This window comes from Ciconia boyciana, chromosome 6 (genome assembly GCF_034638445.1).
Source record: "Ciconia boyciana chromosome 6, ASM3463844v1, whole genome shotgun sequence".
Lineage (NCBI taxonomy): Eukaryota > Metazoa > Chordata > Aves > Ciconiiformes > Ciconiidae > Ciconia > Ciconia boyciana.
Window position 1 is genome coordinate 6,057,297 of NC_132939.1, and position 21,700 is coordinate 6,078,996.

The following is a 21,700-nucleotide window of genomic DNA, read 5'->3' on the forward strand; positions in this document are numbered from 1 at the left end:
GAAAAGGGTTTGCCACCAAGTGTGCCAGCATGCTAATGTGTGTCGTTTGTTTCGGCAGTTGTTGGATGATATCGTTGTATTAATGTTTTGTGCTTGTATATTCTGTAACTGTGCGTGTGTACACACAATATGTGACATGGACTTCTTTTGATGCAACTTATTGATTATAGAGTTTAATGGACTGGTTCCCTAAACAAAGGCATCTAGTGTTTTAGTGGAAATAATAGGCTTAAATACAAACACCTCTGATCTCTCTTCTAATGTTGTGTTTTTAAAGTTTTTTTTAAAAAAAACACTCAAGTGTTGATTGCTTAAAAATTTATGCATAGGGGCAGAGGATTTTTTTTTTAATTAATACTCTGGTTTATCTAATTTCATATTACAAGATGGAAGTATTTTGACCAGTCTTTCACAGTGACACAGCTACACCTTGTAATAGCGTGTTAAATTTTACATGCAGTTGCATCAGAATAAGGCTTTGTCCTGTCTTTCACAACACTTTACTAAACAACTCATACTACTGTTGAATATGTCTTGTTTGGAGGACTATAGAAGCATCCTGGACACTGTGTTATTACCATTGGATTAGCATCTTAAATTAATGAATTCCAGTAAATTATTAATGTTTAGATGATCTCTATATTCATTCTAGATTAATTCTTTACTATCCATAGTTCTACTGCATTTGAAACAATTGTTTTGAGACTTCCATAAGTGATAGTGCTGAAATGGGGAGCGGGGGAACATAACTCCTTGATTTAAATATGTCATAGTATAACTCTTTGATGCAGAAGCCAGGATATGTTTGGGATAAGTTGAACAGAGTAAGTGTTGTCAAAGCAACATTAAAAAAAAAAAAAGAAAAAAAGACTACTGTAGGATCAGAAGAAAAAGTATTAAAGGAGAAAGTGAAAGACAATAGGAAGAAGAATCAAAGGTTCAACCTTTTGAAAAACTTTCCCTAAACATGTGTGAATTCTGATGGCACTTGGAAGCCTATGATAATAAATACTAAACCCCTTCAGAAAATCTCTTTGCTTCTAGTGAGCTTTAGATAAAAAATGCTTTAGAAGCAGAAATCACATTCACTTTTTTGATTCAGCTAAGCCTGAGTTCTTTAACAAAAAAAAAAAGTTTATGTTTAGAAGAAAAACTGACTCCACTAATAATGGCTTATAAAAATGTTAGGAGCCAAGGCTCGAAACTTGGCAAGGAGGTGCAAGAAGTTTGTTCCTGTATCGTGGTTGGGCATTCTGCTAATTTAAAACAAACAAACAAACAAAAAACCCTAAAAAAACCCCCAACCACAACAAGCCACAAACAAAACCAAACCTCTTGTGTTTGTTATTGTGAACGCTATCGGTTTAAATGTGCAAACACATAGTCCCCATGTGCAGGATGCATTCCCAGCCCCAGGTGCTGATCAGCACTGAAAGCAGAGGCTGATCCTCTTCTGCTCTCTCTGCTTCTCCTGGTAGCATCCAGGCACTGGGGAAGGGAGCGGTGAAGAATGCCGAAATGTGATGAACAGTAGGTAGGAAAGAAATGAAGTACAAGGAAGGAGAACAAGGGGTGAGTAATCAGGAGAGGAGGACCTGTAAAAGGAGAAAGGGGCAGCAACAAGATGGAAGCAGTGCGGAGAAAGAAGCTATAGCCAGAGAGGAGCAGGGATAAAAGCTTGCTAAGAGCTGAAAAGGAAGTATTGTTGAAAAAGAGTGGCTGGAAGTAGCTTGAAAAGATGCAGGCAATGAGGACAGCAGATGGGAAGGATTTGAAATGAAGGAGATGGAAAGCAAAAGGGTCTGTAACTGTCAGAACACCTAAGATAAGCTGGACTTGTATGTACTATTTCTAAATCTTCACATTCATCTTTCCATTCATCTTATGCAGCGGATCTGTGTAGCACATATGTCTTCTACATTTACAAATTGCTACTTGCTTTAGTCACCTACTCGGACAATTCACCTTGCTAATGTTTGATAGGGGAGGACTGGCCAATGATTCTCCAGGAATATTGTTTTCTTCCATATATGAAAGCATGGAAAAATTACAGGAAATTGCATACCAAAATTGTATTAATGCTGCAAAGTGAAGTACTTGGATGATAATTAAGGCTGGCTGTACTACATCAGTTAAACTATTTAACTGTTAGGATACACCTATCAACTTTTCCTGTGGTCATGGGCTACTTTTTCCCCTAAAAGAGCTGTGTTCTCTTTAGGATGGACCTTGCTCTGCCAACACCTTCGTATGGTATGGTTCATGAAGTGAAGGAAGCTCTTACTGTTATTTTCTCCTCACGTGCCTCATTTGTTGCAAAAATCTGAAGATGTTTGGAGAATGATGCAAGATGCTGAAGGATAGTATTTTGATGTTGCTACTGAATGGTGTTGGAAGAAGTGACTATGGCTCTATCACAGAGGTCCCACATGCAGCAGGAGGATCCCTATCAGACTTTGTAATGTGATCACTAGTTGTGTTAGCTTTGCTTTCATACAAAATATAGCATTAGGAAACTCAACAGTACCCTGGAGATCAGCATTTTAAAATAGCACCTAGATAAGTGTGCTTTTTTTGTGTCTTATACCTATACCTTAATTCCATGTATAAGATGGGGTTAAGAATACTACTTACCTCATAGAAATGTTAAAGAAACCTTCATTTTTGCTTTTTCTTTGAATTCTTCACAGCATACAGTAGCACTGTTGTGGAAACGAATTGCACTATGTTGAGTGTAGACTTCAAATGATGTGCAGTGAATTGTGTACGTGGCCGTAGATAGACTGAAGACGGCTTCTAAGAATAATTTTTCAGCTTCCGGTACTTACTGTGTCTAACTGCGTATAAATTGCTACAATTACAGAAAATGTGTTGCTTAGCAAACGTCTGTTTGTCATCCCAGTATATCTGGGATTAAGTAACTGGTCAGGTCAAAAAATTGAGGTGGTGCCTATTACTGAAACGCAACTATTAATTATAGATTATAGTAAGTAATTCAGAAAACGGTAGATGTAGTTCCCACAGGATACAACAGAATACCATGGGTACAGGTATTACACTTCAACCTGAGCTTGTAACCGATCACTTCAGAATGAATTGCCTGTAGTCCTCAAAGTATATTAGTTATTACCATATATATGTACAATTACATGTTTATAAAACTGTGTACATGTATGTAGTGTAGTTAGCCATGAACTGCAGTACAGTCAGAATTTAAAGGTGAATTTAAGTACATTACATTGAGAAATTAAATATGAATTATGAGGACTTCTACGGATTTTCTTTTTTAGTGGCATACTTATTTTAAATAATAAGTGATTTCAATGCTGTGTATTGCCTCTGAAATGGTTCCTGCCATCTCTTCTATCAGATGTCTTGAAGTGCTTCAAAAAAATCAATTAACTTCTGTATGTAAAACTAAAAAAAGGAAACATAAGAAATGTTTCACCTTCTGTTCTCTAGATGGAAAAAAGTGTAAAGGTAGCTTTTTTTCAAAAAGCTTAGGAGGCAGCCTTTTGAAAGTGACTGTAAATATCGAGTTCTTTCAGTTATTGTGGAATAGCACCAGACAACAAGTATCTAAAAATAAGTACTCAGAAATCAAGGCACTCAGAAGTGCTACTCGTTCCAAAAGGCAATGGTCTTAATTTGCTCCCTCAAGGTTATACTGAACGTTTCAGACCAAGATAGGTGTGGAAATGCCTAACCAAAAAGGTGTGGATAGTCTTGTGTCTCTGTGGCTTTTGCTGTAACTCCTGACCAGTCTCTTGCGAGGCGGTAGCCCCTTGAACAGTTGTGCTTTTGGAAAAAAAGGGAAATTTTGGTTTGAGAATCTAAATTACTTCCAGTGGGTATTGCAGTGTACAAAGTAACATTTGTTTGTCTCCAAAGTTCCCAAATACATATGCTGGTATAGTCCTCAGGAATGCTAACATTTTCTCGTTAGAAGCGCTGTGTCACCGTTGTCTTATCAAATGACCAGATGTTAGTTTTTGTGGTTGGTTATTGCCTGCACAGCTCTTCATCCTCTAACAATGATTTCACTGTGTCACATTGTTTGATGTGAACTGCATGAAATGTGTCTAAGATTATGTTGAGTCAGATTTACTAAAGGACTTGGAATTTTGTTTGGGTAGAATAGCTTTAAGCATTGACAGAAAAAACATTTTACCTTTCTTAATCAAATACTCTTCCAATTCTGTTTATGGATCTTTTTGCACCTAATGTTACTTGAGCCTCTGTTTTCCTCCTCCTTTCCAAAAGTTATTCAGATGTGTATATGTGTGAATTGGAATTAAGAAATGCTGGACTCCCTTTGTCTATTCCAAAACCGGTTTATCCCATTTATGTTTTGGGGATGCTTTATTTCTTAAAATCACTTTTTATTATGGGGTAGTCCCAGCTGGTTTAGAACCAAAGCAACAGAATACGTTTCTAGAGTCATGAATGTAACACTTCAAAAATACTGATTACTAGTAAAGGTAAATGTTTCATCAAATTACTGTGTTGTGGCAAGGAAGAATATTGAGAATAGCTGACAGTCCAAGTCTGCATCTTTTTTACTCTTAATAAAAAAAGGCTGAAGGATAAAAATACTTTTCCTAGTGCAGTGCCATTTTAGTTTTCATGCTCTGCAGTTTCACTTCTGGAAATATATTTGGATGAGATTAGAGGGGAAGAGTGCATATGTCTCAAAGTGCTACGTATACGCTAGTAGAAGATGTTGGGATGAGCATTCAACTCGCGCAGCTTACCATACCTTTATGGAAGTCAGTGGAGCTAGAAGTTGAAGTTGCAGAAGCTAAAGATCTGCCCCAGTAAGCGTTAGTTATTTAGGGATGTTTAAGTCTGTGGATTCCCATTCTGGGTCTCATACATACAGTATAGGACAAAGCAATGACTTTCAGATCTTTACCTAGACATTGAAGTATCTTTGTCAGGTATGGTATTTTTTTCTTCATGCATTTGAGCTAGGTGAGTCTTTAGATAACCAAAATGTTTATACAGCAGATGTCTTGACCTTGACTCATTAAAAACAAATCAGTTTTGTTGCTGTTTCTATTTTTTCTGATTTATACAAATATTCACACAATTATTTTTTTGGTGTCAGTTCAATCTAAAGTGTAAGGTACAAGTCTTTTGATTGTTGTGGAAGTTTCTAAAACCTGAATTTTATCCACAACATGAAGGTTTTACTTCATAGGTATTTCTGGAGAGAAGATGACAAAGTACTCGTAATTCATTTTTTCTTTTTCCCTCTTTTTTTCCTTTCTTCTTTTTGGACTTTTGGGGAGTTGATTATGCAAACAGCCACAGGCCTATCCTCATCTATTGATTTTGGATTTTGCTTATATATTTTGCTGGACTTCTCTGCAGAACATTACCTATCTGAATTGTGGGGAAAAAAGTAAGAATTGTCTTGGATGATGGTGGTATTTCTTAATGAGAAGTTCATGCTGTGTTACAGCTGCTTCTGAAGCTTAAAAACTACAGGTCTTCTGTGGAATCCAGGCATGAAAACTTGCATATATGTGTGTATATATACAGAAGAAGATTTTTTTTGTTTGGCTGAGATTTTTCTACAATAAGCTGAATTCCTGAAGTATTCTAGTTTCATATTTGCTTTAAGAGCAGATGTATAACAAATTCAGGACTAAATTTATAATGAGATATATCTTTACTAGTGCAATTTTGTTATTTTTGTGATTTAAATAGGCTAAGGAAAATAGTGATCTAAAGGATAGGAATTATCTTCGTTTGTAGAAAGAAAAGTATCACTTTAATGTTATTAATTTATTTTTTTACATTCTGCTAGTTTAGTGTTCTGCCAGAGCTCTTGATTATTTTTAAATAGGTATGAGCTGCTTGCAGGTTACCAAATAGCCCAAATAATTACTCAGTGATTTAGATTTAGAATGACATTTTCAAAGGAACTAAAGGATAACTAAATGGGAACTTCCTAAATTGTCTGCACTCTGAGAACCACTCCCCAATCCCATCCTTTTTATTCCAGTAAAACTCCACTGCAAGCCAAAGAAAACCAAGTTTTATCTGAGTCAAGATTTACAGATGTTGATGATTAGGTTCCATTCATCACCAAGATCTTTAAAATCGCTTTTATTTATAAATGTTTTCTGTCTTAATTTTGCTTTTCCAGTTCTCCACAAACAGCCAAGAGAAGTGTGCCTTTGTTTGCTGGAACTTGGAAGGATTGCAGCAAGGTAGGTGAAAATATTTAAAGAATGAAGAAATATTTACATTCTTGACAGCAGTGGCTATTGAGAGACTTACTAAATCAGCACATCTTGAGCATAAAAGTTAGCTTATTAGGTTCAAGGAGAATGCTTGTCTTGATGTCACTCAAGAATGTCTTGTGAGCAGTTGTTAACAAATATAATAAAATCTCTGTACCATCACCTCAATGAAGGTATTTGTTGGCTATCCTCATGTTAGGAGGGGGAAGAGTTGAGATTGTTTTTTCTAAATAAAGCTTTGAGCTGTTTCTCCTTTTAGCAGTCAGATCTCTCTATAAACAACTGAGATTTCATTAACTTTACTGATAATAAATTGATCTTCACATGACTTAAATCTGACCTAAGCAACACTGACTCTTTTCTTATTTATTTAAATAAACTTAGCTCTGATTTTCACTAACAGAAACAATATGAGAATTGAGTTAACAGTCTGTGTTCTACCTCTGTCAGATTATTCTAGCCAGGCTGGACCCTCAATACATTGTAGCATTATCTCTGATGTCAAGACAACAGTGACTTTTGCTAGACAATAAAAATGGCATTAATTAGAATGCGATTTTTCTGTTTTTGCAGATGCAGGATTAATCAGCATAGAGCATAAGACTTGCTACAAAATATATGAACAGCAGTGCTGCTGCCCAGTCTTGCATGTAAATTGCACTTGCATTCATCCATGTGTACCAAATTGGAATGCCTTGCTATTCAAATAGTTTCATTAATTCCTGAAGAATTCCTGTGGTTACAATCAATGTGAAGGAGACCCGTGTTTATTCCTAACTTAAGAACTAGTATTTTCATGTTAGAATTGCATTATGAGTATTCATATTTTGTGAATGCAATTCCCTTGGGAAGCTGCTTAACTAGAAATTTGTCTCTTGGTCAAGTTTCAGAAAAGCCCTCACTGTCAGTGGAAGCTTGCATAGGAATAGCATCGGCCAGAAAAAGAGTTGATTTCCAGTTTGCAGGAATTGTCTTGTCTCTAAAACTTGGATTTAGTCAACATGGCAAAAAAAAAAAAAAAAAATTAACTTTCCATGAATAAGAAAGTATTCTGCCCTGTAGGTGCTCAATGAAATTGATTTTCATGAATCTTAACTTACCTGAGCAAACAAACTGTGCTTTCAAGATCCCCAGCTTGGAGACAGACCTTCCAAGCGTCCAAAGACCCTATACCCAGGGTGTAGCTCTCAGGAATGTCTGCCCCAGGTTGATTACTTGATAGTATCCAGCTTCCTCAGGGAATGCAGGTCAGTGGTTAGGCAGTGTTGGATTCTGCTAAAGTTGGTTGAGTTAGATTAATCTCATTTTGCAATGAGATTTGATTTCTCAACAGATTTATGTGGGAATTAAGATAAAATTTTACCCTTCATATTTGTCTTTTGTTTTAAGCTCCCATGTCTCAGGTGTTCTCTGTTCCAGGCATGGAAACAAATACTGAACCAATAAATGAACCGTGTTTTCATTTATTATGCATATCTATCCCTTTGCCTTTAAAATATTTTTTTATTTATAATACATGTATATTACCATATATCAGTAATGGGTTTTATATATTATATTTATGTTACTGTATTTTATTTTTGTTTATAGCTTAGGGGTCAAATAACATTTGTCTCTCTACTTGTTCCTGCTCTAATATCTCTTCAAAAATAAACAAAACCCCATTTATAATCTTCTAAGTTTCCAAGGTGCACAAAAACTGTTGAAGGGGAACATCAGGTTAATATAATTGAAAAGCAAATACGTGATGCCAGTTTTGCCTGAGCTGGGGTAAACTAGAACTGTATGGAAAAGGAGAATAGACAGTTGCCTCCACTAAGCATAGGAAAGAGCATATTAAACTGATGATGTTGTGCTGCTTTAGATAGAAGTCAGTTGTATGCTTGCTTTGTAAAGCAAACGGGGTCTGATGGCAGTCTTGGGGGTCTGCTTTCCAGAATGGAGCTGCAGAGATCTTTGAAAAGGTGCCTCAGTATGTTTTTAAAGAATGACAAGGAGTAAGAGACACTGAATAACTTCTTACTTTTCTCTTCCTTTTCTGTTCCTAGAAGCAGAAAGGTATGTTCAAAGCAGCTGATTCATCACAAGGAGCCAGCTCTTAGCACGCTTTGCCCGGCTAGATTACTGTTAGTCTTCAGGGTCTGTAACTCCCATGAGTCAACCTAGGCCTGCCTTCTTAATGAAAATAGGCTTGGGATTGAGGCACAAGTGAGCAGGAATGGGGATTGTTTGTGGCAGAGATAGAATTGAGCTCTGTTCTGCTAAACTTGAACCCATTCAACAGATACTCTGTGGATGAGGGGAGACAGTTGATAATTTACCTATGCTTTAGCAATGCTTTTAGCATATTCTCTCATAGTGTCCTTTTACCCAAATTAGAGAGAGGATGGATGGACTACACGGTGAGTGGAAAACTGGTGTGACCACTTGGTCACTGGTGTGACCACTCAAAGAGTGGCAGTTCAAAGCCCAGGTACTAAGACTAGAATAGAAAAGCCTGATAAACTATCCTGGATTTCAGTTGTTTGTGAAAATAAAATTCCGAGGTCATCTGTGAAATTTCAATAGCTAAAATGGGCCATTGTGTGCACTGGCAGATATCATGTGGGTAGAATGAGAACATTTATGAGAGAGAGAAGTGTCCTACGGGATGAAATTGAGCGTTGACAATACACAGGGCTATTGCAGTGGGTTGCACAGGTCCAACATTCTCCCGAAGTATTTTACAGTCATGAGCGAATCATTTAAACTGAAGTGATTTGAAAGCAGAATCTGTCATTGCTTAATCTGAGTAATCTTTGTAATCAAGACTTCATGGAGAATGTAATTATTTGCAAATAGATGTATCTGTGCTGTCTGTGTGTGGTTAGAGAGAGTCTATATGATGGAAAACAGCTAAATTATCTTTTCTGCAGAAAGAATGAAGTTCTTGGGTAACTATTAAACTCTGGGGGGTTAAACAACCCCCACAGGTTTTTTGAAATTACTGTTGAGCAATTTCAAGATCTTTCTGCTATTGTATTCAATTTTCCCTTAGTAAAAATGGGAAGTGGTGCTCTAGGAAGTCTATTGGAGATCATGTTACAGTCCAATGCTGCTTCATTTGCAGTTATGAGAAGGCAGGCTAGAAAAGAGCAGAAAAGGAAATTCTCAGCATAACTTCCAGACCAGAATTTGCACCTCTACCCCTCCCAGAAAAGATGTGGTTTTTACTATTCCAGCTTTGCAGCAACTTTGCTTCAGGTTGATACAATATGTAGAAAAAAATGTGTGTGTGTACATTTGTTCATTTGTTTTCTTTTTGAACTCGTCACCAAAGGAATTCAGAATATTGGAAATACAGGGAACTTTAAAAGTCTGTCACAATGGCAAAAATTGGAGATTATGAAAAGAAGCAGAAGCGAAGAAGCAGCATTGCTTAGAGTGGAAGAGTTGTATTTGATGAGTAAGGCTGCATGCAGGTGTAGGCTTAGAGCCCAGTGGGAATTCAATGATTTACAGCCTGTCGGCATCTGCAGACAGACAGGAAGTAAATGGATTGTATATAAGTGCTTGCTTCAATGTTGGCTGACTTTTCATTAGGCAGACTGCACTAGTTAGAAGCCAATACAAGCACACATTTGGTTCTTGGTTTTCTTTATATTAATTTACTAGGCAGTAGTGTGACTAAATTAAAAGTCGTCATAAAAATACATAAGACAGTATATGCGCTTATGCCCTTTCTCTGTACGCTTTCAACATTGTTATGGTGTTTAGCTTAGATGTTCGTACTATGTTTGTTACTGCTCCATATTTTAGTGTCCAGATCCTTACCTAGATAAGTCAGCGTAGCTCTGCATCTGGGCTGTGGACTTTTCTGCTACAGAAGAAAATATGGTTTCATTTATGCAAGTAGTTTGCTATGAGAAGCCTACCTGGCATGCTAACTTTTTCAAGCTGAAGTCCTTTTCTGAAAAAGGAAATCTTTCTATTTTTCTGGGTTTTGTTCAGTGTTGGCAAATAAAAAAACAGAGGGGAATTATCAGTGATTAGGAAAATGGGATGGGCTTTTAGACTTCTGACACCTGTCCAAGCTCTGCTGCTTGCTGTGAGATACTGACTTAATCACTTGCCATAAAGCTTTCAAAAGCAGGCATTGTTTTAAAGAGCCTCGCTCTCCAAGTGCTGTGTTTGAGATGCTCCATGCCAAAGTTGCATGTATTTTGTTTTAGTTGGAGCTACAAGTGTTTTGCCACTGTAAACAGAGATCTGAAGATCGGCTGTCAAAAATAGGTTAGAAAAAGCATTAGCCACTTTTGAAAAATATTGGCCATGTCTCTATTTATTTATCTATAAATTCAGTGCAATAGTTGAGAACAGGATAACCTTTAACCCCTTTTCATCTGGATTTCTTTGAAAAATACTAAGACAAAATATAAGTTGTCAAGTAATTTGAAAGGATGTTGTTTGGGGGGAAAAAAAAAAAGCAAATGTACTGAACTGGTATAGCAAATTTTGAGGCCTAGTGTTGTTAATAAATTAGTCATTTGCCAATATATATGTTATCAGACAGAGAAGCTGAAAAAACCCTGTATTTCCTGTAAATTTTTCAACGGAGAGATTTCATCTCAATTCATTTTTTGTATTAATTTGGAATGATGGCATTAATGTTTGATATATTTTTTCACATGTTTACTAATGTACGTAGCATTCTATTTTCGCACAATAGTGCAATACAGAAAGTATAAATTCTTTCCACTGTTTTGTTTTAAAATATGTAATACTTTATAAGGACTAGTAATTTGTTTGCATGCTTCCAAAAGGTTTGGGGTGGAGCCTCCTGGATTAATAAAGTTGGAAAAAGAGATTGAACAAGAGGAAACGCTTTCAGCCCCTCTTCCATCTCCTTCGCCGTCACCAACAAAGTCTCCTGGGAAAAAGAGCACAGGGAAACTGTTGGATGATGCTGTAAGTTGTGGGAGGAAGCGTCTTCCTATCTGACCCATTCTGGTATGCACTTACTTGCAAAGCACACAGAAGCCCGAGTTTAACGTCTCACTGTATTTTAAAGATTTGCAGACTGATAGAGTGAATTTATTTTTGACCACAATTATTTATGCCTGAAGTTTGGAAAAAATGTTGCGCTGTGTAGGAGATCTGCAGTTTAGCCTAGGTTTGTGCTTAGGGCCAAGTTCCCTTCTTATTACTCCGTTCTCTTTTTCTGTTCACTTCTTATTCATCAACTCCCACTTGGTGTTTTGTCTGAGAAAGGACTGAGTCAGGACTAGGAGTTTTGGCCCATACTGACTTGTACAGATTGTTAACGAACACTTTTAAGTTATCTCAGCCTAATTTTTATGCTGCTGTTCTGCGTGTTTATCATGTGGTAAAAAAGCAAGCATTTTTTTCCTCATTGTTAGAAAGGAAGTATCTTGCTTCGAATTTCATTAAACTCTTTGCACTATACTGTAGTGGTCATTTTTCTGTTGCAAACCCTAAAGGGGTTCATTTGAAACAGCTGGAATCAGATGAAAAGGACACATTTTGAGACCATGAAGAGGTTAAACTTGAAAAGTACAAATATATTCTATAAAAAGAAGCAGTTACTATAGTAACTGCTATATTACAAGGTAGATGTGCCACCTGGGAGTTACAAAGCACTTCTTGAAAAATCCGTGTGCCACTTTTTTGTTACAAAGAGCAGATGGAATATGACGTTCGTTCATTTTATTGAAATACTTTGTACTGTTTGATGCAAATAATTACATTTAATGTTTTTTACATTTTGTATTTCTTCCTTAACTTTGCAAAAGCACTCACTTATGTTGCAACAGAATTGAGAAAGAACAGTTAGGTGTAGAAAGAGGGTGGTGACTGCGTATCTTGTAGGAACAGAACAGAGAGTATGAAGGGTGTCTCCAACCACCTCCTTTAATTTAGAAAGCAGTAGGGATAGAAACAGAGTGGAATTCATCCAGCTAGATTCCTGACCTGCACTGCCCCAGACACTCACACCATAAAATAGCAGCAGTGCTCGTATAGTCCAGACACAAAATAAAATAGGATATAATTCTTCCTTCTGCTTCCTTCTGTGATTTCCAAATTCCACTCAATAATACTTTTCTGTCCTTTGGGATAGTAAGGTAATGGAAGCCTCAATAGCAGGATCAGCAGTGAAGGTCTCATTATCCTCTGTTTTACACCAGGATAAATCTGTTGGCTTTCATTCTCCACAGGCCTAAGATGGCTCTATTTTGCTTACACAGTTCAAAATAACCTTGAACCTGTTAGGTCTGGCTACTCTGGGTTTTTGCTTGCTTAGATGAACCCTGGTAGATGCAGCTATTAAAGCATAGTTCGCAACTATCCATTTGCAGCTTCAAATTTCAAGGGTGTCTCCAGAGGTGATAACTGCCATAGGATATTACATCAGAAATCCCTGATTGTCAGGCAGCATTCAGAGGGCCATTACCAAATAGTCCTCTAAGCACAATCCCAGTTTTGGTACCACATTCCAAGAGGTACTGGAATGCACCTTTTGCATCCTCAGCAACCTGCACTTTGATTTAAGTTATTGACCGCTGACTTCACATAACTTATTCCTGTTGTGCACTGACTATCTAAATAGCTTTATTCTCCATAAATGGAGGCTAACATTCACCCATTTGTTGATGAAAAATCACTGGAATAATTAATGTTAAAATAATTCAGTGATTGTACCTTCAAACTGAGGACAACTCATCTGATACTTGAGAAACACTTTTTATGTGTAAAATACACATAAGAGTTCTTCTGCTAAGTGTTATTTTAAAATGAATTTTTCACAAAAATATCATGCCCTGATTAAAAAAAAAGCTAAGACTAATTATAAAAAATTGTTCCACAAAGTAATAAAGTTATTCAGATAACAACACTGAACAACTTCAGCAGTAATTGGAAAGCCTTTAAATCGGTCAACAGGCCTAGTTTCAAAAGCATTTTTGCTCCTCATTCTCATATGGAAACAATAACTGGGTAACTTTTAATTTCTTTCCAGTTTATTTAACATATTGTAACTTTATTCTGAAAGCAGATCTGAAAAACTCTTGTTGTACTTCAGAAGCCTTTACTGTTCATGTATTGAAGATAACCAAAATGCCTATCAGAGTGCCATAGCTTTGCCCTGATTTTTTTTTTCCAGAAACAGCTTAAGACTTTAATTTGTTAGCTATTCTGAGAATATTCTTTCCCAGACCTCAGACTGTTTTTACAGGCCTTGGTTTGCAAACTGGATTTGAAAAGGTCTTTGGAATATTATTTGAAGTGGACAAAACCTCTAGAAAGTTCCTCCAGCATTTTGCATTGTCCAACACTGACATACAAGGTCAGCATTCATCCAAGAAAACTGCAGTATATGAAAATGCTGCACTTGTTATTGCTGTTCGTATGCAGTAGTGCGATTTGAATGTCAAATAAGAGTTTCTCAAACAGATCTGCTCTTTTGGCATTGACGGCTGTGCTACTTTCAGGTCACTGAAGAGTACAAAATATACTTTTACTAAACGTTAATGCCTTTGGTAGCACATGCAAAGCCAAGTTTTCACAAGAGGCTGAAGTTGAGCTGATGCAGCTGATAAAAAGCAGGAAAGTAGTTTTCATCTGTATTTTCTCAGCCCTTATTGTTGGCAATGATAAAGTAGAGTACCCTTGAGGCCCCTTTAAATTACCCTTGATTGCACTCATGCCCTAAGGTGGACATCATCAAAGAGTAGTTAGCAATACTGGGGAGCATCTTGGCATGGATTTGTGATTATGTCACAGTATTCTCTGTATACATTTTTTTAAGGTGTAAGTGCACTATTTGAAAGTGTCAGGTGAAGGTATCGGGCAGGACCTTTTATTGATAAGCAAGATGCTTCTGTATTTATTTATTTAGAAGGGAAAATACATCATTATGACATCTTCATTTTGCCTGTCAGCTATATTAGCACTTTGACAGTTGAGCTAATTCACCATAAAATACTGAGAACACGTCTACAAAAGTTTAATGCTGAACTCACGTTAACAACCTGTTTGACTTCAGTTAAACAGTGCAAATTTTATGTTGAACTGTGTGTTGCTCATCTCTATTTTTACCTCATCACAGCTGTAAAATCGTTCTTGATATTGAAAGCACCATAGTCTGGGATTACAGAAATACTAAGAAAAGTAAGAAAAACTAAGAAAATATAATCAATGAAGACTTAGATGAGTGATATCATGTTGTGGCAAATATAGTCTTGAATGTTTTGCTACACGTGCTATTTTAAACAGTTTCTATTAATAGCTTCCGTGTTTTTCAGGTTAAACACATTTCTGAAGATCCACCTTGTAAATGCCCTAATAAGTTCTGTGTGGAGCGTCTTTCACAAGGAAGATACAGAGTTGGAGAGAAGATCCTCTTTATTAGGGTAAAGGTTTTATTTTTTATTTTGTAGTGAATTGCTAGTATCTGCTAGCTTCCCCTTTGCAAATGATATCACTGATGAAGAGGAGAGAATATTTTCTTATTAACCAGCACTGACTCATTTTTATGATGCTGTCAGGGAATAAATAAACTACAGTGGGTTAACTGACCCAAGGAATTATTAGCATGTGGTAGATGCTTCTAACTTTAGGTCACTGAATTTGCTCTGTCTTTGATCAATGGCAACCAAAAGTCTTCACAAACGGAGATGATGACTTCCTCTCGGTTTGGTTTGAAAGAACATCCACTTCATTGAAACGGCCATTCTCCCACTTTGCTTTGACTGATAGTATTTGACAGGTCAGGAAACAGGTCAAAGACTTCATGATCATTGAATTGGCAAGTCATGACTAAGACATATTGCTAAAGTAGGGTGAGCAAAACATTAATATCCATAGTACTTCATTTGATGAACAGATATTTCCAAACCCAGTGTTGTATTTCAGACTTCGTATGTAGTATATTAACTCCCATAGCACAAAGTTAATCATTAGTATAAATATTTGCTAGCATTAGTATCTGGCTGAATTTAGCACAAATATACTATCCAAACTTAATTTTGATCCTCTTAATCTTCTCTATATATGCTTATGGTAATAATAATGAAAATATGCTAATCATATTATTCTCTAGTAGTAGGTTAAGAATCTGATTCATGCTATGCTTCTTTCCATTTTCCTCTCCACATGTACTATCCTTGAGTAGTGACTTGACAAAATGATAGCTCTTGCTCTCAAATAACTGTTATTCCTATTTTGCTAAAGGCATGCAACTGTGATCTGATAAAACTGAGGATTTGGCACTTGTGAGAACAAAAGAAGTCAGAGGGACTCCTTCCCATCTGTAGAAGTCAGGTTCCTAGTTCAACAAAACACCAGAGTGCTTGCTCTGTCACAAGCTTATGCTTAGCTTACAATGAAGTCAAATTTAGATAAGGATTTAGGTTTTCTCATGTGTATAAAGTTGAGATCGTGTTTAAGTACTGTGCTGAATAGTGATTGAGAACTCCCAATTAATTCAGTAATAGCTCAGAGAGAAGAAGAAATACAGGATTTGTCACAAATAGTTTGAGATTTAACATGCTAGTATAAAGGATTAATAGCTTTTCTGTTTCGTAGCCAGTGAGACTTCTTTTAATTCTGCAGTATTTTTAGGTACTAGCTTTATTACTAGCTTCAAATGACTTTGAAGAAGGTAATGTTCATTAACCAAAGATCCCAGTAATCTGGCACAGTTTAACACTTATGTTTTCTTCCTTTTGATTTTAATTTCAAATAACAATATCAAAGTATTTTTAATCTTCTAGTTTTGATAAACTAAGTTTTTCTGCCAGAATGGTGAGTGTCAAATTCCCTTTTGCCGGCTTTTTTTATTGTGCAATCTAGTCCAAGTCAGATTTCATTCCAAGTTTGCAAACAAAACACCCTTTTCATATCACGCTACCGCATTCCAAGTTGAATTGTGCCAAAAAATAACAGTAATATAGATTAGACATTAAACTGCAGTATTAGAGATCATTCCTACAACACTGATATCAGTGGAAACTTGCCATGAACTTCAGTGAGAGCAAGTCCATATTCCTAGGTTTTAAAAGTCAGTTGTCTTTTGGTTTTGGTTAGTTTGAATCTCATTTTGGAACGCTTCACTGGATCACAGTAAGTTTTTACTCTTCATTCTACATGTTCTTATTGTGTACGTAAGTAGATGTATTAGCCTTTCTTTGGAATCCTTTGGACACTTGTGAGAAAACACATTTGAGATGCATAGCTGACTTTTAATTTTGTTGATATTTGGTACCTTATTTCATGCCGCTGAGGTAGTTCCTCCTATGTTTCCCTTTGTTCTTTATACAGCATGACACAGGCAGATATATGCCACTTCTTTGTAACCTAATGTGTTCCAGCTGAATTGAGATTGAAAGTTTCATTGTTTTAAGCTGGCTTAGTATACCCATTACTGTCTCTATGAGCTTTCTCCAATAACCTATATATGTTTCAGTGATGCTACAAGTACGCCATGTGATAAAAGGTTAAAAGAGCTAAGTTTAAAGTGGAGTCAACACCTATTAATTGATGGTGAAGATTTTTTTTTCAGAAATTATTTAATAGTATTATATGTGTAAAAAAATTTGTTTTATTCTAGTACTACAAGTGCTCTTAAAAAAAAAAAAAAAGAAAAAGTGTCCAAGTCCCTCTTTTGTTAATTTATATCTGTATATGAAACAAGTGAAAAAGGAACAGCAAAGAAAAATAAAACCTGGCAGAACACAGAATTCGTGCAAAATATCACACAAAAAATTACACATGTGAATCTAAGGTAATTTTAAGGAAAAAAACTTTGGAATGTGTGGCAAAATGCAGGGAAGACAGTCCTTCAAAATTTCTCTTGTATCATAGTGACTTCTTAAGGTAATGGTCCCATTAAAATTACTTGAATAAAGGTTTTTGTTTTTTTTTTTTTAACATGGAAAAATGTTTAAATTTGAAATGAAAATAAACCATGGAAATCCTTGAAGTAATGGAAATGATGAAAATCCATGAAAACATTAAGACACTTAAGTCTGCTGATAAAAATGCATGTCACAAAAGTAGTTCTTTATGCATGAAGTAGTTCCATAATGCATAAACTGAACATGATTACCATAATGCTGTGGTGGCTTAGATGCTAAAAAATGTATTTTCAATAGAAAAGTATCTGCTCGTGAATTCTTTTTTCCTTCCTGCCATATAGGAATGAAAAAGTCTGAATTCCACTTACACAAAAATGATGGAAGGCATTTTTTACAATAATGGATTGTGTTAATAACTTGAGGTAAATTAAATGACTAGCTTATTTAAAACTGAAACATTGGTTTAGAATTAGTGTGATCTCTATATGTGTGCCATATACAATCAATTATTTGCTTATTCACTCTTAGATCCTACTGTTATGCCATGAAGTGATTTAGGGAACAAGCCTTAATCTTTCAAAGTAGAACTGAATTAATAAGCCTATTTTTAAAAATAAAGAATAACAAGACATGAAAACTTACCTTGCACAAATGCATGTTTTATAACTTGGAAAAAAGAGTCACAGAGTTTGAAGTGTTTACTTCTTGCAGAAGGCAGTAGAGGAGTTCACAGAATCACAGAATCGTATAGGTTGTAAAAGACCTTTAAGATCATCGAGTCCAACCGTAAACCTAACACTACCAAGACCACCACTATACCATGTCCCTAAGCACCTCATCCAAATGTCTTTTAAATACTTCCAGGGATGGTGCCTCAACCACTTCCCTGGGCAGCCTGTTCCAATGCTCGATAACCCTTTCAGTGAAGTAAAATTTCCTAATATCCAGTCTAAACCTCCCCTGGCACAACTTGAGGCCATTTCCTCTCGTCCTATCAAAGTTATTTAGATTAGTAGAGATTTTTATAGTAAGAAATGTCAGGCGTTAAAAAAAGGTAATTTTTTTTAACAATTTCAGTGGCAAATATTCTTGCTTAAAGTTATCTTGTGTTTATTACATTGTATATGCATAAGGATGTACACTTTCCACATGCTAGCAAGCTCCTCTCAGAAAGATCTGTCCTGTTGGTCCATACCGATAATAACATTCAACTCGTTGGGTTCTGCACAATGGGAAAATTATTCCTTTGTGCAACTGGAGTCAGATGATATAATAGGTCCTGGCTTTAAAGCCTATCACTTTTCCTATAACTTATAGGTGTTCTCTACCTTGCAGACCAAGCATGTGATTGCTCTTATACTTTTTGACCGTGTCCTTTTAATCATGAATATCACTTAGCATTATTTTGCTGTAGTAATAATAAAATGTTTGTTTAATACTAGCTTCCTCTAAATCCCAGGAAATGAAAGGTATTATTTGCCTACTACAGCACCTGTGTAGAAACTTTATTTTGGGATTCACTATCAAAATGCGTATGTGTGTGTAATATATATGTGTATACATATGAAATCACTCTGCAGACAGTCTGGTGTACGCTATTGCCTCTTCCTGGTGAAAAAAATGTACTTGTGTATAAATATGGAAGCACACTGTAGTCCATCCAGGTAGGGATGATATACCATCTAAGAACTGGGAATAAGTAACAACGGAAAGCAGATTGATTATACAGTTCTCAAGACTCAAATGCCTTGTTTTGCTTTTCCAATCCAAATACATAAGTCATACTCATAGCTTTTGCTTGGTGTGCTTCTGTGTTTTGTTGGGTTTTTTTCAGCATCATTCACCTGGCTTTTATTGTCTTCTGTATTCCAAGGATTTTAACAGCTGTTCGGCTTTTCCCAGGCCCATTCACTTCTAGTCTACAAAACAGTTTACGTTTTTAGCACTGAAATTCCTTCCCTAGAGCTTTATCCATATCAAATACCTTTCAGGGATGTTTAAAATGTCAAAAACGTAGGCAGATCAGGAGTTTTAATTGAACTAACTCCAAAGGAGATACAGCGGGATGCCTGCGAGTCATCTTGTGAGTGAATTCTGAAAATGCATCTTGGGCCACAGGACAGTGACAGTCATTGACCTCTCTTTTTGGGCTTCTAATCTCAGCCTCCTCGTGCTTATAGACAAACATACTAATTCTCAATGCTAGACTGCAAGAGACCCAGGGAAAGGCATGTCTGAAGTCCAGCCCTAATTTATGTCCCAGGTACAAGGTTTTTTTGGAGACCTTCCAGCAGTGGGTGGGTGGACGCTTTTACTATCTGCCAATTCCTCCCCAGCTGCTTTATGATCAGAGTAGTTGGCACATTTCAGTCTTACTTGTGCTAGTGAAGGTAGAATTCTTCTCAACCTTCTCAGGTTTTCATATTTTCTTCTAAAAATCCTTAAAGGACTGGTAAAATTCAGTCCACAAGACTCAAAAGCTCTTGGACAAACAGTGTACTGAACATGTGTCAGTGGGGTGACTGCAGTCCAGTGCTGCCTATAGGACAGGCAGTCAGGAAATCTGTTTTCTTCTTTACTCTCCCCTTAATCTGTTGCGTGACATTAGGCAGACCCCTGCCCTCCCCCAACTTAAGTTACAGCTTGCTTGTTCTCATAGTTACACTTTCTCTCCTGCTTCTCCCTTTTTTTCTTTTATTTTTTTTCCCCTTCCTGCCTTGAGCCTTTCTTATTCAGGCCCAGCAGCCTTCATGGAGCAGAAGGCCATGGACATGGCTCTGTTTACACTGTACTTGACGATGCTGTGTTTGTGCTGAACACAAGAGCAGCTACAGTTCCACTATCTCATTCTCTGAAGAAGACTTGACATTTCTAGTTAAATGGTTGACAGACTTTCACTGAGGCTTAGTCAAACCCATAAAGTAGTAGAAATTAAATATTTTTTTTTCCCATCTTGATTTAATTTCCTATATTTTTTCCTCAACATGCTGCTTTTGTGTGGCCATTCATGTTAATTTAGTGTCTAGAACTTGCACGTGTTGGGGATAGTTTGGAATACATATTGTGAGCAAAAATGCTTTAAGGGATTCATTGTAAACTTCTTTACAAAAGAGCTGTGTAAGTCAAATTCTTAGCTGCTAATTTAATGGAAAAGTGGTGGAGTTACTCCTTTTTACTTTCACTCAAATGGTATTCTCATTAGTCTTAGTTGAAAATGTTTTGACAGAATGTATCTCCAATGCAGTACTCTGATTCAGTGGAACTGATAGGCTGTGTAATAGCTTAGCAGTTTTTCTCACTAGCTTAGACCTGTTTGCCACAGAACTCCTTCTGTGGACATTTAAATATTGTGTTGTCTTTAATTCCCAGTGTCTCCCTCTATGCAATATTGCTCAATGAGAAGTCCACTTGGATGTCTGAAAAATCTTTAGCAAATCATATTGTGCTTTTCTAAGATGTAATGCATCTTCAAGAAGTGTCACATTCTAGTTCTTGCAAAGACTAATACACCTGCAGTAATTTCCTGCCAAGGTATTTATAATTTAGGCTCCGAGAGTTGAAGTTATAACAATATAAGGTTCCCTGTATTCAGTGGAAAGAAATCTCCCTCAGGAGGTGGCTCAGAACAGGAGGCCAGGGTAGGGTATTCTGAAGCTATACATGTAATATCTTAAAAAGCACCACCCAAATATTCAACTAACTTCTTTAGCCATGTGATTCAGGCTTAGGAAGCCTTCCGTGTGCACTTAATGCAGCCAGTGCCTGCAAGAGCTGAGGATTGCAAAGCGAGACCTCCCTGGGTGCCAGTTTCCTCTCTGGCAGGGATATGCCAGGGTAAAATCGCCCTGCATGCCACTATCAGCAGTGTTTTCTGTGTGGTAACTAATGACACAAAAAATTTCTCAATACTTGAAAGGTAAATAAAGATCATTGAATCATAGAATGGTTTGGTTTGGAAGGGACCTTAAAGATCATCTAGTTCCAACCCCCCTGCCATGGGAGGGGACACCTTCCACTAGACCATGGTGCTCAAAGCCCCATCCAAGCTGGCCTTGAACACTTGCAGGGATGGGGCATCCACAGCTTCTCTGGACAACCTGTTCCAGGGCCTCACTACCCTCATAGTGAAGAATTTCATCCTTATAGCTAATCTAAATCTACCCTCTTTCAGTTTAAAGCCATTACCCCTTGTCCTATCACTACGTGCCCTTGTAAAAAGTCCCTTTCCAGCTTTCTTGTAGGCCTTCTTCAGGTACTGGAAGGCTGCTACATGGTCTCCCCGGAGCCTTCTCTTCTCCAGGCTGAACAACCCCAGCTCCCTCAGCCTGTCCTCATAGGTGAGGTGCTCCAGCCCTCTGATCTTCTTTGTGGCCCTCTTCTGGACTCACTCCAACAGGTCCATGTCCTTCTTATGTTGGGGGCCCCAGAGCTGGATGCAGTACTCCAGGTGGAGTCTCACGAGAGCAGAGTAGAGGGGGAGAATCACGGCCGCCTTTTAATGCAGCCCAGGATACAGTTGGCTTTCTGGCACACTGCTGGGTCATGTTGAGCTTCTCATCAACCAACATCCCCAAGTCCTTCTCCTCAGGGCTT

The 21,700-nt window shown here is 37.0% G+C and overlaps 1 protein-coding gene across 6 annotated transcripts in view; it reads left to right on the forward strand.

Moving 5' to 3' along the window:
* The window catches only part of GAS2 (growth arrest specific 2), a 100,824-nt gene that overhangs the window by 42,765 nt on the left and 36,359 nt on the right, over window positions 1–21,700 (forward strand). For all 6 annotated transcript variants that reach the window (XM_072864601.1, XM_072864600.1, XM_072864604.1 and 3 more), the window contains 3 exons: window positions 6,158–6,221; window positions 11,057–11,201; window positions 14,555–14,662. In XM_072864601.1, coding sequence (XP_072720702.1) covers window positions 6,158–6,221; window positions 11,057–11,201; window positions 14,555–14,662 — 317 coding nt within the window. The remainder of the gene's footprint in view (window positions 1–6,157; window positions 6,222–11,056; window positions 11,202–14,554; window positions 14,663–21,700) is intronic.